This window comes from Polyodon spathula, chromosome 3, assembly GCF_017654505.1.
Source record: "Polyodon spathula isolate WHYD16114869_AA chromosome 3, ASM1765450v1, whole genome shotgun sequence".
Taxonomy (NCBI): domain Eukaryota; kingdom Metazoa; phylum Chordata; class Actinopteri; order Acipenseriformes; family Polyodontidae; genus Polyodon; species Polyodon spathula.
The window spans coordinates 75,250,886-75,270,100 of record NC_054536.1 but is presented as its reverse complement, the minus strand read 5'-3'; the positions used below and the strand labels follow the sequence as shown (position 1 = coordinate 75,270,100).

The window sequence follows — 19,215 nt, the reverse complement described above, 5'->3', positions numbered from 1 at the left end:
TTTACAAGAAATGACACACTTTGAGTGAAATACCAATCAATATTTAACATTGTATTCCAGTATATTTATTGTATTATTTGTACAAAACTACATCTGCATAGCAAGCATATGGTCTGCACCCATAACCACCAAACTATGGTTATGCCTCCTATAAATTCTATAATGTGTAACATCGATTATTATATGCCTTAAGAAATTCTATATAAACATAGCTTGCATTTGACTTATTTCACAACAGTCTAGAATACAGACCAATGTTTCTATATATGAAACTCAGGCATATTTCAATATGTGTTAAAGTGTCTGATCTAATGTATTATGTAAATACCAACCAATAAATCAATATATTTTCTCATCAATGTATATATCAAAACAAGTGTTCAGAAATCCAGAAATGAAAGATTCTGTGTTAATGACACCATACGGGCCTACTGTAAAGGGCGCTTTTATTTTAAACTGTTTAAAAGCAAGTGTTTTTTTTTTTTTCAGAAACAGTACATGTTCAGTAATTACCTTCTTTTTTCATTCCTGCATGAAAACATTTGTTAAGTCTGCAAAATCTGCATTGATTCCGCTTGTCTTTGTCAATCACACATTGTCGATTAAACCTGTTGGGTAAAGCATTGTTTAGTTGTTACAGTAATTGAAACAAACATTTAGAATGATATAAGGACCATTTTTACTACTTTTCTTATGAAAGGGAGATGTCTTTTTTTTTTTTTTTTTTTTTTTAAATTGTAGCTGTAAGAAACAGCTCCTGTAGGCACAAGCATTGCAGTTTATTTATAGTTTTTCAATAATGAAATTGTGTGCAGCTCATCATTATGTTTTATTTAAGATTTTTGTTGATTTTCCAAAAATAAATACATTAAAAAAAAAATGTACTGACATGCACATTATTGTACCATTTTTTAATGCTGTTATTATTTCAATGATATGTAGTTTCATAACATTTCTTCCACAAAAATGTACCTGCAGGAATATACATGGCTCTTTCTAATGCTCCGTCTGAAAAAGCCTTTACAGCCATCACAACTAGAGGCCCCGTAGTGTTTGCCTGTTGCTCTGTCTCCACAGATCGAGCAGAGTGAATTCACTCCATTCTCTGATGTATTCATGGTTGTTGGCTCAGCTGGCAAACTGTCTGAAGATTATATATAAAAAAAGAAGAAAGAAAACCTCAAAGCAGCTATGATTACAACCCTGAATAAATGCATTAGCTTGAGCAATCTGCAAAACATATGGCTGTCATCATAACTCTGGCTTTTAAGGTGACAGCAGTACAAAGACACAAGACAGACGTTTCACACTTTTTAAACATATAATATACTGTAATAATATCTATTTCAGGCTTCTGCATACCTTGAAATTTACTAAATTCATCTTAGCCAAACTGTAATTAAAGTGTTTTAATTTTACTAAGACTGCTATTTAACAAATGGAAGTGTCACAGAATCTTTCTATTGGAAATAATGAAGACTGACGCCGGCACATCATAGAACTGCTTGCTGTCATCTTGTAAGCAAACACAAATGAGTTCTTAAATGACTTGTTTTGTATACTTGCCAACTGCTGTCACCTTCTCCCCAGCAGGCTAATGTGGTGTGGGTCAGACAATTATAGAACTGGCACCACACATATTTACATGGATGCAATATGTTGCTTACACTATAAATACTCTCTCTTGAGATAATAAAGTACCAGCTGAGTGGTCTGTCAAAAGACAAAGTTGATTTCATTTAACTATGGTCCAATAAATACTGAATGAACAGATCTAAGAAATGTGGTCCTTTAGGAATTTTGCAAGTGCATTTGACAATCATAGGCATAATAGTTTACAGCTTGAAAAAAATAGAAACATTTTGTCCCCGTACCACAATTACATTTTCGTATTATAATACGGGTATTTCCCTATTTTAATTTTTTGCTAACATAAAAAACACTTGTATTTGTTCGTGTTTTTTTTACTTATTATGATATCACGTCAAGACGCAATAAATATATATATATATATATATATATATATATATATATATATATATATATATATATATATATACCATACTAATTTTGTAAGTCAGTCTTACCATGGTACAGTCTCTTCCCAGTCACTTGAAATAATTTTTTATGACTTGCGTGATAAATGTAGTACACCATGAGGGTTCCAGTCCGTTTTTGGCTTGTTAAACATTGTATCGTACCATTGTATATTTGTATTGTTCTTGTACAGTACTTTGGGTCTGAGAAAAACGCTCTACAAATAAAATGTATTATTATTATTATTATTATTATTATTATTATTATTATTATTTATTATTATTATTATTATTAATAATAATAATACATAATACATACTCCAAGAATACTATTCAATTTTGTAATCTGCCTAGAAGTTATTTCTGCATCACATTTTATAAAGTTCACCTGAAATCTTCCTCCAAAGCAGAGCTGTATGATGTGGTTTTTGTAAAAGATGGGATTTAATATATTCTTAAAAAACCACAGCTGGGACAGTGGTAAAAGAGTTGCTTTATAAACCTGTAATTCTGGATTCAATGTACACCTCGTTCTCTATTTTTTCATTACATATATTTTTTCAATAAATATAATTTCAACACAGAAAAAGCTGGACTCTGAAATTTCATAATTATCAAGACAAGATTGTAAACCTTCCTAAAAATACAGGTAAATCGAAAATGTTATATTATTACAAGTGTACCAATCACGTACCAGTCCTTTTGTTCCCTGTTGTAAACATGGCCAATGTTTACACATCTACATTACAGTGATAGGTTTGTAAATAAACCATATGTCTACTTTATCAGTAAATTCATCTGTACATTAGAAACCAAACATTTCTGTCCAGATACAGAAAAAAAAAACAACTTTTAAATGTGAGCTAAATTCTGAAAAGAATATTTGTACATCTCTTATGACTAGGACTTAAAGTAATTAATGGCAATTTCACACAAACTGCCGTATTTGCAATTCAGTCCTACAGCTTCCAGATGCCTCAGAATAAGGCCTCTCCTTCAGCTTAAAAATGAAGTTATTATCTATTGACTAAAATGGGTCACGCAAATTTGGGAACATTAACAAACATTTGCATTTCACAAGAATTTTCCAAATATTTTGCCACAGTTTGCAACATTTAAATAATAAAGAAAGTGAAAGACTTCAACATTTGAAGTCATAAAAGTAAATAGTAAAAAGAAAACCCTATATTGATAGAGTGGTAAACAAATACAGGAAGCTCAAGATAAAGTAAATATGTTACTGCTTGCTATTAGGCGGGCTAGTATGTAGATAAAAATGCTCTTGAGGTTAGAAAGCTGTTGGCTTGATTCATGCGCCCTTCACAAAGACAAATCTGCCCAATTCCAGCCTTGCTGAAGCACCCCAAGATGAGTCCAATTTTTAGCTTTGCCCAACACCTGGTCATCTAATGGTTAGACGGAGACCTGGAGAGGTCTACAAGCCACAGTGTCTCACACCCACTGTGAAATGTGGTGGAGGATTGGTGATGATCTGGGGGTGCTTCAGCAAGGCTGGAATCGGGCAGCTTTGGCATGAATCAAGCCAAGTACAAGGTTGTCCTGGAAGAAAGCTTGCTTCCTTCTGCTCTGACAATGTTCCCCAACTCTGAGGATTGGTTTTTCCAGCAGGACAATGCTCCATGCCACACAGCCAGGTCAATCAAGGTGTGGATAGAGGACCACCAGACCAAGACCCTGTCATGGCCAGCCCAATCTCCAGACCGGAACCCCATTGAATACCTCTGGAATGTGATCAAGAGGAAGATGGGTGGTCACAAGCCATCAAACAAAGCCGAGCTGCTTGAATTTTTGCGCCAGGAGTGGCATAAAGTCACCCAACATCAATGTGAAAGACTGGTGGAGAGCATGCCAAGATGCATGAAAGCTGTGCTTGAAAATCAGGGTTATTCCACCAAATACTGATTTCTGAACTCTCCCTAAGTTAAAACATTAGTATTGTGTTGTTTAAAAATGAATCTGAACTTTTTAGCAGATAAAAAATAAATACATTTTCTGCAAATAAATGCTCTAAATGACAATATTTTTATTTGGAATTTGGGAGAAATGTTGTCAGTAGTTTATAGAATAAAACAAAAATGTTCATGTTACCCAAACACATACCTATAAATAGTAAAACCAGAGAAACTGATAATTTTGCAGTGGTCTCTTAATTTTTTCCAGAGCTGTATATGTATATATTGAGGTTCTGATTAACTGTTCATGTCAGGTTGATTTGGAATAAAAGTTCACCTTTAATGTGGGATTTGTGCTTTTTTTGTACTGCGTTTTAATTCTTTAACAAATTGGATAAAGCAAAAGCAGAATACAGCATACATGAAACAAACAGGTACGTGTAATTCACAATCTTATCTTATCAACTTACTCCAACAGTGTATCATTCATTTTGACTGACCTTTCGCTATAACGATCCCCTCGAAATAATTAACAAAAGGCTTATATCATATACAATTCCTGCACACTTTTCCATTAAAAAAAAAGTTGTTCACACTTTTATACTGAGAAAACCCTGTGCTTCACACCTTTCCATTGAGAAAACAACGTCCTTAAGACTTTTCCACTGAAAAAACTCTCACCTTCACACTTTTCCATTAAAAACAAACCATGTCCTTCTACTGAGAAAATCGTGCCCTTCAGTTTTGTATAATCCAAAAAAACACCCTCTTGTTGTATATGAGATTCAGAACCACAGTTGTGTATCCTGGATCAATAGGGTAATAAATAAAACAATGCTAATGATTTAAAACGTATGGTAGAAGACAACATTATAAAAAAAGCAAAGCTGAAATATACTACCAAAATGTAATGTAGCAGAACTGTATGGACTATGGGTTGTATAATATTATTCATTTTAAAAAGCTGTGTCCTCTTCTTTCAGCGAATTGGATTAAATGTTTTCCGAACCTAAAAAAAACTCTGAGCCATAGTTGGAGATTCTTTATAACAGAAACATTTTTATAAAATGATTTGCTGAAAAATATTTGAAAAAAAGACAGTTTGACAGAGATGTAAATTTGAAGCAAGTAATGCTGAAGTGCCATAAGCCCTATAAATCCTTTGGTGTTTGAATGAATCATGTTGTAGTTTCTTGCTAAAAACCTGCAGTAATGGTCTGATAGTTTAATTATTGCCAATTACATAGCTTGGGTTGTCTAAGCTGACATTGTGTGACTGTAGGACTACATCATAAATGCGTTGAACTTGTTCAAATCTTCTATGTATTTCTCAAGGCCCTATTCAAGACAAACATAGTAAAGAAACAGAATCACCTCTAGTTAAACTGTTACATCAGTTGAAGAACAATAATTGCACTTAGCTAAACATTAGCTTTTTGACTGATAGGACAGCGAGAATAGGTTCCAACAGCAAATTAAATTTGAGCCAAACTATCCGGACATTCAAGCTGTATTTTTTTTTTTTTTTTTTTTTCAAGCATGATTGTCAGCATTTTTTCCTGCCTAATACAAAATATGTGTGTTGATACTAACTTAACAGGCATTTTAACTGAAGCTTCTCAGTGTACAAAAAGCTGATAAGTGCCTTTATTTTATCCCTAACTGAGGAGTTATATGTTGTTCTTTTGTAGTACTGTTGTTTTAAACAGTAACCTTTTTTTTTTTTTTTTTTATAGAACCCAGCTACTAATCCAGAAATTACTTGAATTAACTGAAACACGCAAAAAACAAACAAACAACAGTGTGTGAAAACAGAAAATTTTGTACAAAGTGCAATGTCTATTCAAATGCCTAATGTATCTTTTGAAATGACTACTTGCATGTTCTTTCAATTCTTCAGGAAAATAGTAATAACAACAAAAGATGAATTGCTGAACAATTTCTGCATATGACACTCACCCCCTCCAAAAAACACATGTGCATTTTCAAACTCCAATGTGGTATAAGTTGGATCTAAAACTTCGCTGTAATTTGCAAAATCCATGTTCACGAGGGATTCAGAGAGACATCCTTGAAAGTAACATATGCAGCTCTTGTACGCTCCCTTTTCCAGAATGATGTAAACTCCTTGGTTACTCTTTTACACATGCTATGTAGAAAAGAACCAAGGGTTACATTTCTCACCCCGACTCTGTGAATTAGTTGTGATTGAATGGGAGGAGCTCAACAAATTGTTTCTTCTTTCTGATTAAAGTTTGCTTGTTTCTGTTGTTGTGTTTAGGGTGTTAGTGATGTCATAGCGCTGTAATACTGACTTGTAACTGTTGTTCACCACCCCACAGTACAGTGAATTTAGACTCAAGCTCATGTCTAGTTATAAGTTTCACAATTCATTTAATAATTATACCTTTTTGGTGTAATTTTATACAAATCAAAAAAGCACATCTTACATAAAATGAAAACATGGCCACATTTCTGCTAAGTATTTAACATGCAAATTGTTGCCAACATGAAATGAACTTCTTAATAAAATATTTTGTTTTTATTTAAATAGAGGACCACTTTCTATTCAGCGATACCATAATATTTAGTAAGGGGCCCGAGCAGTGTCTAAAGAGGCGATAATAGGCCTCAAACCCAGGCTGTTATATTCCAAGGCTGCTGTCACAATATTTTTGGCTGGGAAGTGTATATTAAAGTGTGAAGCCTATGCCTTTAGTACCTGTCACGCCGAATAAGCTATTCCTTTTTGTGTGTGTTTCAAACTCTCTTTAACCGTTATTCTGCATATTCTCAAAGCATTTGCATATACCCTACATATTTACTCATTTATTTTTAGTGATTAAATACATCTTTAATTTATAAATCTTTTAAATATATTCAAGTGAAACCAGGCTTTTTGATGTATTTACACAGGGAATTCACAGACTCCTTGTTATCTTAAATTCTAAAATCTTATTACTTAAATAGCAACAAAAACAATTCCTATCTTATCTCATTCATTATTAAATCTGTTCCTTTCATTGTCGAGCTGCAATCTTTGCCTACTTTACACGCTCAGGCAATAACATCAGGCAATAACATTTAATCTACAAGGTTGTTTCAAACCCCATTCTAGGAAAATAGCATGGTAAAGCATTCCATAATGTTTATGCTACATGTTGCTGAGTATGTCACTTTTTACAATACTGAAGAAACAAACTTTAATAAGCATGTAATTATTGTTCTCTGCACACCAGGAGCTCTATTATAAAAAAACATACCAAACAATCTAAAACGCACAGCTGTGCTTTTTCATGAATTCTCAAACACTAACACCGTGGTTACCCGTATATAGCACACAGTCAGTTTGTACAGGCCTTACAAAATGTTGGCATCCAAATCGCTGAATATATACAGTGTGTCATGTAGTAGTACTGCATGCATAGTGATGTATTTCTTGATATTGACAGCATTCAAGTGTGTGACAAGCAGGCGACTGACTATACGTTATCTTAGTGTATTTTTTAATGACAAGGAAAAATGGTGAAAGACTAATACCCATATTTATAGATATTATAAAAACAGTACTTTAAGGAAAGGTCAATGTTATTTTTAAGCTAATTATGAATAATGTAATTGTTCGGTTGTCAGCAAAACATAATATATTTGTATTTAGGTATGCATTGTAGATAAAGTTAACCAATATCCAGAAAACAAGCAGCAAGGATGGATGCTGAATTTGGTTGAAGGGCTTGCATACGAGCTGTTATGTTTCGATATTGCAGTAAGAAACATGTTCAATTAAATAGAAAAACTCTTCCAACTGCAACTCACAGTTCCCTGCAGAAATGCAGAAGCAGAAAGGACTTTCTCCCGCCTTTGCAGATTGAAGAGCTGCTTGTGCAACACCTTGGCTGAATAATTTAGCCATTCTCCATGTTCACCAATAAATACTGGACCTTCTTGAGATAGCAGCAGAATTCATACAAAATTCTAGTTTCCATTGTGCTGTATCTGGGAAATTCTGAATTTACTGTGAAGGTTTATAATACCAGCATGGCCTGGACCTGCTGTAAAAAGGTCAGCGTTTCTTTATTCCAATTGAATTCTGTTTTTTATTCTATTTTTCTCTTGCTTGTTAGGGTTCTAGCACCATAACATGTACAGAGTGTCTTGACAATTTTGAACTATTGTTTTCTTTTAAGATATAATAATATAACTTATAATGTAAGTGTTTTATTGAAGTGTATAGTCCTATGAAAAATGGTCATACATATTTTCTACACAAATGGCTTTGTAAAAATATATGTGTTGCCCCCCCCCCACACACACATTTTAGCCACAGTTGCGCCTATGACCATGCCAACCAAAAGGTTAAACAAGATTCTAAAGTAATAGCAACAATTATAATTCGTTTTCTGATCTCCTTTTTTTAACTGCTGATATATCATACATCTTTTGAGATGACTACTTTGTATTTTTGAAAACTGTTTGGTCAAAATAAAATATTTTTCATCTAATCTAACCATAATGTGGTCATGTGACTTTTTGGTTTCCGGGTGATAAAGACACGGTGTCTTGCTCTCCAGATCAAACATAGGCTGAAGCGTAGACATGCAATCGTATGCCCCAGTTTCCCCAACTTGTCCAACTCTGGCATCTCTTAACAGGTATCTTTAAATATATTAATTTTCTGATACTCTTAGCATATACATACAGACAGACATACTTATAAACAGATACGGACATACGGACAGACATACAGATCCAGAAAGGCATTCGGATTCACACCTCATTCTACCCCTTTAGATTCTGATACTCCCTATAACAAAAGTATAATTAATGAACAAATTCAGGTACAGCCGCACCTAAGATACCACAACCACTGATATGCATCTTTAGTGTTGAATAATACAACTCTTCTTTCATCAAAGCATCATGAGGGAAAACGGAACAAAGCAACAGAAAACTGATAAAAACCATGTACGGGACCGCAACACCTGTAATATGCCTTTAAGAAATAATGATTACACGCCACCATTCATGGTCATGAAGTCTATAAAGTCAATATAAAGGTCTGTTATATACCAGGTATGAAAGATAATGGTGATTGCCTAGATCACATGTTATTATTGATTACTGTGCAATTGCCTAGTAACAGCAATACAGGATTTCAAATATATTGTTTTAGCCCTGTTCTAGTAACAGCAAGACATTGTATTTAAGCAGTATGAATTCTGTATTAATAATGCACATATAAAATGTCCAACTTCATAATGTGACTACAATGGATGTCACTGAATAATAAAACACAGATTCAACAACTTATTTGCAGCAGTTGTGCACATGCTTAGATATCCAATTGTTGGTGGTTTTATTGTTGATTGAGTTTAACAACTGTAATGTTTGTTGTAATATTTTTAAACAAGTATGTTACACCCCCCCCCTTCATATGATTATATATTTATTTTTTATTTTAGATTTCTGTAAATATACAACTCTGAAATTACTGTATAACTTGCAGCTAAATAACATCTTAACAGTTTCATCACAGCTGGAGGGGCAGTTTTATATATGCAAATATGACATACATAGGCACAGGATATACCTTATCACTTTTTCACATGGTCTAGCTCTGTGCAACCAATCTTCAAGCCATTAACCAAAGCAATAAACTTAAAACCCCATGAGCGAACTCCAATAAAGGGATCATATTCCAGTTTATTTACTTATGTTTCTTAATGACAGAAAAAAAGACCTTTGTACCTAGTGTTACCTGGAGCCACGAAGACATCTCTGCCAGCATAATGATCTAAAATGCCATTGTTGCTGCTAATTCTAACTGTCTACAAAACACAGTGACTGTTTGCCACATTTAACTATATATATATATATATTATGCTATATATATATATATATATATATATATATATATATATATATATATATATATATATATATGTAGGGATGGTGTTCTTTGGGTTATACGATGTGTTGGGTTTGCGCCAAACATAACGCTTTGCATTTAGGCCAAAAAGTTCCATCTTTGTTTTGTCAGAACACAAAACTTTTTCCTGCATTGCTACAGAATCTAGTGAGTGTTTTTTTTGCATACTTCAAATGGGATTCAAGGTGGGCTTTCTTGAGTAATGGCTTCCTTCTTGCCACCCTACTATACAGGCCAGATTTGTGGAGTGCTTGGGATATTGTTGTCACATGCACACTTTGACCAGTCTTGGTCATAAAAGCCTGTACCTCTTGCAAAGTTGCCACTGGCTCCTTGGTAGCATATCTGATCAGTCTTATTCTTGCTCGGTCATTCAGTTTGGAGGGATGGCCTGATCTAGGCAGGGTCTTGGTGGTGCCATACACCTTCAATTTCTTAATAATTGTCTTGACCATACTCCAAGGGATATTCAAGGCCTCTGATATTTTTTTATACCCATCCCCTGATCTGTTCCTTTCGACAACTTTGTCCCAGAGTTCTTTTGAAAGTGCCTTGGCGCTCATGGTTGAATCTTTGCTTTGAAATGCACTACCCAGCAGAGGGAACCTACAGGAACTGCTGAATTTATCCTGAAATCGTGTGAATCACTACAATTTAACACAAGTGGAGGCCACTTAACTTGGTATGTGATTTTCAAGGTGATTGGTTACACCTTATCTAATTTAGGATTACTATTACAAGGGGGGGTGGACACTTATCCAACCAAGCTATTTCAGTTTTTATTTTTAATTAATTTTGTACAAATTTCTAGAATATTTGTTTTCACTTGGAAGTTGTGGGGTAGGATGTGTAGATAAATGAAAAAAATATATATATATATATTTTAATGCATTTTAATTACAGGCTTTAAGGTAACAAAAGGTGAAAAATTTGAAAGGGGGTGTAGACTTTCTATAGACACTGTGTGTGTGCGTGTGTGTGTATATATATTCAATTGAATGTTAATTTATAATTATATGATCAGTTGATATAGTTGGCTATATATGAGCCAGGTGATCATGGAATCAACTAAAAGTTTGAGACCTGATAAAGACACAACTGGTGTCGAAACAGGTTGTTATTTGATGCTCTTTTTAACATAAATAAAATTAGATTCTAATGGAATACCTCTTGCTTCATTGCTCTTATCGGTTCGCAATTTTAAAGGATCTATCAGACTAGTAGTCGAGTCCTCAAACCTCAAGTCTGAGTCTGTCAGAGTGTCAAATCCGAGCCCGGTCCGAGTCACTGTCATTCCAGTCCAAGTCAGAGTCACGAGTCCTTGAGTCCGAAACAAACTAAAATCAATTTTCATTAAACTAGTGGTAGTAGTGTGGCTTACCTAATGGATATTGTCTGATATCTCTCAGGAAAAATGCACAAATAATAAAAAATAAAAATACAAAAAAAATAAAAAATAGATTTTTTTTTTAGCTAGATTATTCTACCATAACACTTTAAATAATTGCTGGTTCTCATTAAACGCCGGGTCTCTGTCATTGCCATTGAAGCTGAGGAAGATGAGGAGGAGCTTGAGTGTAAAGAGCTGCTAATAAGTGGCAGCAATGAAAGTGACTCTCAGGATTAATAAATAATAACAATAGAAAGCGTAATTAAAGGTAGGCCTACATGTAATGCATGTTTGTTTAATGCAGTTATTGTGTAATTAAAATGTGATAATTTTAAGCATGTTGAAAGTAGGTAGGCTACAAACTTGTATTTTAATGAGCTTTGTTGTATTAAATGTACAAGATTGACATTAAACAATAAATTATTTTTGACAATGATACTTATTGCTTTTATTGTTCATTTTTAAAAACATTTTAGAAGTTTGTATTATTATTATTATTATTATTATTATTATTATTATTATTATTATTAACAACAATGGTAGATCTAATTTCGTTTTTAAATACAAATTCGTACTTCTGCTTGTTTATTTTCCAATGTTTTGCATACTGTATCCTTGTTAACCAGTGCATATAAAAAGGCCATAATACTTTCGCTTTATACTTGTACAATAAAATGCAATCTTGTTATAAAACAAAACTGTTACTTAGTTCCCACTGACACACAACCTTTTAACAAGGCTGCTGGAATGTTTTTGCTACAAGGTTGTGGGCTAGTGGCTTCTCAATGCCTGCATGAAACATGTGAAGCTTGTACCTGAAGTTTATAGATAAGCTTCAAGTTCAAGTTTGTGGACGTTGTCAGAATGTGTTACCTGGTCCAAAACTTGACAAGTGTAATGTCAGAAAGTGATACGGTGTCAGATTGCAAGTTGAACGCTATCAAATTTTGGTACATGTGCAATCAAATGTGATTTGATGGGTGATTTCCTATTATCAAAAAGAGGTACATTTACCATTAATTATACATTATGTTTTTGCAAACTTAAACTGGAAGACAATCAGTATCTCTAAAAAGAAAAAAAAAATCAATTTATGTGAAGTCCATCGCAAAGTTGCACAAGTTAAAAACATGTACAAGAACAACACTCTTTAACGCGTACCTAAAAATAACACTACACCGTTAAGAAATTAAAGTTACTTTCACCTCTGACTATAGCATCTACTTTGACTTCAATTCAAGGTAAAATCTGCCAATCTGATTTAGACATCCCCATAAATGTATAGATTCTGTGTTCTTAAATAGTAAATGTAGTATTATTTGTATTATTTGTTTTACAAAACAGGAACTGTTTCACTTTCATTGCATTTGCACTTCTAATAGGTCTGTAATACAATGATGCATTTACGAGATTGTGCTTCAGTTCATTTGATTACAGATAATGCATTTTTATGTTTTCTCTTTTACACAAAAACATATTATATTTATGCATTTTCCCTTTGTGTAGGTTCATAATGGAATAAAGCATGAAATTTACACAGACAGATTTCTAGGCTGATGCTGCACAGCGTATTGTTAATGTGTTTTTCCCATATCCATTTTGGTAAATGATGTGGTATTAAGCTATTCTGTAGTTCTTTTTTTGCTATCGATCAGTCCTTCTGTCATATCAATTTGATATAGCTGCCTGTTTGATGGTAAGTAATTTGAGATTTGAAATTAGTGCCTAGTTTTACAATGAATTTGCCAGGTTAATTCATTGACGTTGCTTGCAAACAGTGATGGTGTGTGCTGGGAACGAGTGGAGATTAGAAGCTATGCACAGAATATTTAATCGCACAGTGACTTTCTGTTATGAATTAAGAAGCTCTAAAAGTATGATTATGACTTATATGATTATTCTTTTTTCATTCATTCTTGTCTTCAGTAAACTCAAAATTATTAAGATGACCAATGTTCTATTGTTTTTCGATTTCAATTTTCAAGAATGCAGTTTTAGAAATGTATTTCTACAATGCTTAGAAAAATTAGGACACATTTTAAATTAGGAAAGAGAAAGGCTCATGAAAAGCCAAATAATTACTTACTTGTTTACCATGCTGACATAATTTATTCCTTATAAAACTTAATGCAAAAGAGGGAAAGAAAACTGCGATGGTTGCAGTTGGATTCACGTGGGCGGGTGTTTATGTTACAACCTAACTTGCTTCCAGTTTCTTATTCTTACTATGATTGGCTGCAAAGACAACAGGGCTAACCAGTGATTAGATAATGTGTTGTTGGGTGGGTTTTTATTGTGCACAGTTTCCTAGTAACTAATATTACTTGTGTAATAGAACGTAAACAAAAAAAAAAAATTGTCATTAATAGCTCTGAGTCATGGCGCCCGAGTCACACAAGGTCGAGTTGAGTCCAAGTCTGTTGCGGCCGTGATTTAAGAACATAAGAACATAAGAAAGTTTACAAACGAGAGGAAGCCATTCGGCCCATCTTGCTCATTTGGTTGTTAGTAGCTTATTGATCCCAGAATCTCATCTAGTAGCTTCTTGAAGGATCCCAGGGTGTCAGCTTCAACAACATTACTGGGGAGTTGGTTCCAAACTCCCACAATTCTCTGTGTAAAAAAATGCCTCCTATTTTCTGTTCTGAATGCCCCTTTGTCTAATCTCCATTTATGACCCCTGGTCCTTGTTTCTTTTTTCAGGTCAAAAAAGTCTCTTTGGTCAACATTGTCAATACCTTTTAGAATTATGAATGCTTGAATTAGGTCGCCACGTAGTCTTCTTTGTTCAAGACTGAATAGATTCAATTATTTTAGCCTGTCTGCACATGACATGCCTTTTAAACCCAGAATAATTCTGGTCGCTCTTCTTTGCACTCTTTCTAGAACAGCAATATCTTTTTTATAGCGAGGTGACCAGAACTGAACACAATATTCAAGATGAGGTCTTACTAGTGCATTGTACAGTTTTAACATTACTTCCCTTGATTTAAATTCAACACTTTTCACAATGTATCCGAGCATCTTGTTAGCCTTTTTTATAGCTTCCCCACATTGTATAGATGAAGATATTTCTGAGTCAACAAAAACTCCTATCCCTGTGGTACTCCACTGGTTACCTCGCTCCATTCTGAGGTTTTTCCTCTAATCAGTACTTTCTGTTTTCTACATGTTAACCACTCCCTAATCCATGTACGTGCGTTTCCTTGAATCCCAACTGCGTTCAGTTTGAGAATTAATCTTTTGTGCGGGACTTTGTAAAAAGCTTTCTGGAAATCTAAATAAACCATGCCATATGCTTTGCAATTATCCATTATTGATGTTGCATCCTCAAAAAAATCAAGCAAGTTAGTTAGACACGGTCTCCCTTTCCTAAAACCATGTTGACTGTCTCCCAGGACCCTGTTACCATATAGGCAATTTTACATTTTGGATCTTATGGAAAATTACCTATATGGTAACAGGGTCCTGGGAGTTTTTAAGTCTGAGTCATGAAAAATGTGACCACTGTGTGTTAAAGTTGTGGTTTCGGCACGTATACTTGCGTTCAAGATGGATTTTTGTTTATTAATAATACAAAAAAAAATAGATAGCCAGAACATAAGTTCTTAAGACTCCCACTTTATCACCATTTGAAATAACGGTCCACAGTCTTCTTTCTCATTGTTAACCGTAGCAACTGGAAAGAAGATCACTGATTGGCTAGAGAGGATGACAAGTCATACCAATCCCCCACTAGCAAAAGACAATGTGAGAGCGTCGTTTCATTTTCTGTTTCAGTTTATTTTTCAGCATAATTTTGCAACGAAATTACATATAAATAATAGAAACATTGTAGTCACAGTAAACGTTACGGTCTGTGTTAAATGTTGCGGCTTCCATAACAAATTCACGGCCTACGATTTATTTCTGTCTGTATATACAGACATATATATATATATTATATAATATATATATATATATTATTATATATATATATATATATATATATATATATATGATCTTATTACCTTATACCATATTACCTTAAATCTAATCTGTATGTTTTGTAAATAGATATACAAGTATGTTTATGAATACAACTTAATTCTAACAATAGGAATCAATAGGAAGTTTAAGGCATTGTCAATATGGCAAGCCAAATTATCATTTATAGTATATATGTATAGATATTTGTAAATATTTGAAGATATATTCAAATATTGATTCAAATAATATCTTTAAAATGCATTTTCAGATATTTCTAAATAATTTAGATATATCTCTAAATAACTTCCTGTTCATTTAGAAACATCTCTAAATCATTTAAATACATCTCCAAATAACTTCCTGTCCATTTAGAGCTATATCTAAATCATTTTAAGATATATTGAAATAACTTCCTGTTCATTTTCAAGATATCTCTAAATGGACAGGAAGTCAATTCAAAACATTTTCACAGGAAGTCATTTAGCGTTATCTTGAAATTTCTTCCTGTTCATTTCGAGATATATCGAAATGAAGGTTTGGTGTACCATGCTAGAAAACAATTATTTAAAGATATCTGTAAATCAATTTGAGATATCTTTATTTCATTTTTAGATATCCCAAAGTTAAATTAAGATATCAGCAAAAGGGTTTATTTATAGATATTGCATATTAATTTAAAGATATCTTAAAATGCAAATATCTCTAAATCATTTGCCTTTCCATATCATCACAGATATGCATACTGGAAGAAAGGGTTATATAGGTGCCCTAATTTTGTCATAAACAAAACACTATTTTAAGCCATTTAAACTTCGACCTTATTGATTTTTCAGATGAACGAGCAATGTGTTACAAATACTTTTAGCACATGTGATAATATTGTGCAAAGACATAAGTGGAATGAGATGGGTTCTTAAAAGAGCTATTTTTTTTCTGACCCCAAAATTAACTGTGCTATTATATATACTATTGTGGCAGTGTGCACGCCTCTGTACATATGTATGTTTATATGTTGCGTGTATAGTCATTGGTACACGGGATATAAATGGGTCTGCGTAACACAAGCAAGTTAAAATGTATAATATGTGAACACGGGAATTTGCACTAAATTAATTCACTTGCAGTTGTACCGGGGTTATGTGTTCGGGAAGTGGAGAACGGGTGAGAGAGAGGAGAGAGATTTAAAATTAAACAACTATTGCTGGAGGGCCAGCACTCTGCTTGTGTGTTTAGCATTTGTCCACTGTCTTGTTTATCTGTCTGTTTGTTTGGCAAAGCGCCATTTTGCTTGTTCTGTGTTTTTATTCAAACCTTTTATTTTACTGCCTGCTTATTAAACTGCGCATCAGCGCCTTCATCATTTCTTCCATCCTGTCTGTGTTTTCATTTCCTGGTCCATGACATCACCACGCACCTGCGCACTGAGACCATCCTGTCACAACTATTTATTTTAAATGTAATAATTTACAGTTAAGATTAAACGTAAATGTAAAGAGCAAAAACATTCTATGCAACAAACTGTGTATCCACCTAGAGTTTAAAGCATCCAGTTCAGAAAGCAAACATTAACCTTCAGTTACTCAACATAGAGGAAGATTCTGGGATCCAACTATCATTTATTAGTCTGAAAGCAATGGGTGTTTAGCACCAGTGCTATTTTACCTCTTTAATTATGAGAAACCTAAACCCAAATGTGTTTCCATTTCAAACCAGCAAATACAAGTTACAAAACATAATAAAAGTGGGTTAAGAAAAAAAAACAAAAAAACATCAACATCAACATATCAAGTACAAGGGTGAAGTTATATAAATGTATGCAGTCGTCTTCAATGTACTACACTGACAACTGTTACACTCCTTCAAAGAGTCATACTCATGTTTTTCCTACTATGTCAAAGTCTCAATTCCAGATTCCAAAATTGAGGGAGCTCAGCAAAATTAAACTGTCACTTTCCTCCACTGGATTTGGAAACAGTCAAGGTGAGGTGCAATACACAAACTATTTTAATAGAGACTTCTGGTGATGCCACGGGTTCTGTCTGAATGCTTGTGCTAAATGATAGAATGGTGGTAGAACAGAATACAGCTTTTAGACTATGTAACCGGTTTCAGTCAAACCATTTAAGTGACAACCTTACTTTTAATCAACTAACAATATCAATAGATTGCTTTAAAATGTATTATCAAAACAATGCATGTAGAAAAGTGCTTGAAAGGATGTTTATTAAAAAAAAGCTAATTAAAAAAAAAAGTTTAATAGTCATAATGCTGCTTGATTTGGTAAATTGCATACATTTCTTTTGTATCTTCTTCTAATTTCTTTTTTTTTTTTTATAGTTATGGCACGACCTAGAGGCAAACAATCATGATAAGTTTCATATGTTTAGAATGTTTATGTCCTTTTAGAATGTTCACATCAGCAAGTTTAGGCAGGTTGAGATATAACACATTATTATTATTTGCTATCTAACTGAATTGCACAAAATATACTATTGCTGATAAAATACTAAAAAAAAAAAAGCCTACAAATTGTATGTGTAAATATTTCATTTTACAATCTATTAATACACATAATACAAAAAGTAAGGACATGCATGCACTTTTAAACTGGGTTACTATATTTCAAAAAAAAAAAAAAAGCCCAGGACTACACATATGAGGACAGTTAGATCACCGTAAATACAATCAGAGAAAGCATTCCCACTAGGTGTTTAATTAACTTAGAATCACAAATACACTGGTATCATGTGCTTTAACAACACGTCGGACATTCATAAAGAGCTGACAGGTGTGTGTGCGTATGTGTACAGACCAAAATATGCTGAACTTTCTACAAGAATATTGACACGTGATGGCGTCACACAGATGTATAACAGGTCAGTTGCATATTTGTAAAAGTGTCCATTCTTGGACAATAATAGCAATTGCTGTCCTATAAACTAGAGACAATGCAGAGGTACTTCAAAAAACTATTTTACTTTTATACTCGAGTCATCTAATAGCCAGCAAAGTATTTGTTCAAAAGCATTTTGTAATCTTACCTTTATCAAAGTGAATATTTTTCTTTTCTGCTGCTATTAATCATGAGTTTTTCTTAAGTTTAAACAGGTATATGGATCCTACTGAGTTGAATCCCTTTCTGGTATTTTTAAGTAGAGACAATGTTACCGTATGGTATACAATCCAACTAGACCTACACTTTAGCGACAGGGCAGCCTGTCATTAGATCGATTTACTAAACAAACTGAAACTTGGGTGGGGATGTTAAACAGTAACCAGCTTCAATAAAAAAAAAAAAAAAATCTGAAAGCTTTCGAAACAGTTGAACTTTATAATATTCACAGAATTTAGTCAGTCCAGGAGTTTCCAAAATTTGTTTATTTCGGTAGGCACATCCTTTAGGGTATATCCCAATTTGAAAACTAAGGGTTTAACAGATATATATATATAAAAATTAAATTTATATATATATAGATATATATATATATATATATCTATATATATATATATATTATATATATAGATAAGATTGTTTTGTATAAAGATTGTTTTGTATTTACAGCTATGGCCAAAAGTTTTGCATCACCTAGAATTTTAAGATTGAGACATAATTACAAAAATAAATAAAATAAATGTGAACATAATGTTTATTTTATTTAACATCATGTAATCAAAGAAACTACAAAATGTTATTGCAAAAGTCTACTGGAAGTCATAATACTAGTGCAGTATTTCATGGTACATTTCAAAATGTCACATTTTTCAATGGTTGTCAGTTTTTTGTTAAGTATATTGAAAACTACAAACTGGTATGTAATTCAATATGTTATTGTAACATTTGTAGCTTCAGAGTGGTTCATAATATCATTCTGTGTATGCAAGCGACCCCAGTGGTGTGGCTGGGCGCCTGTGGGCTTGCCTGTTGCCCAGGGCTGCGTTGTCCTCTGATGCTGTAGCTCTGGGTGGCTGCATGGTGAA

At 33.4% G+C, this 19,215-nt stretch overlaps 1 protein-coding gene across 2 annotated transcripts in view; it reads right to left on the bottom strand.

Moving 5' to 3' along the window:
* The window catches only part of LOC121313417 (hepatocyte nuclear factor 4-gamma-like), a 28,223-nt gene extending 9,784 nt beyond the window's left edge, over window positions 1–18,439 (bottom strand). The window contains exons 1-3 of one of the 2 annotated variants that reach the window (XM_041245934.1): window positions 18,279–18,439; window positions 973–1,144; window positions 514–608 (exon numbers count right to left, since the gene is read on the bottom strand). In XM_041245934.1, the coding sequence (XP_041101868.1) occupies window positions 514–608; window positions 973–1,118 (241 nt within the window). In that variant the 5' untranslated portion in view covers window positions 1,119–1,144; window positions 18,279–18,439. Of the gene's footprint in view, window positions 1–513; window positions 609–972; window positions 1,145–5,908; window positions 6,009–18,278 lie in introns of those variants that run through there. The other variant, XM_041245935.1, reaches the window with a different exon arrangement.
* Between the last annotated feature and the right edge of the window lie 776 nt (window positions 18,440–19,215).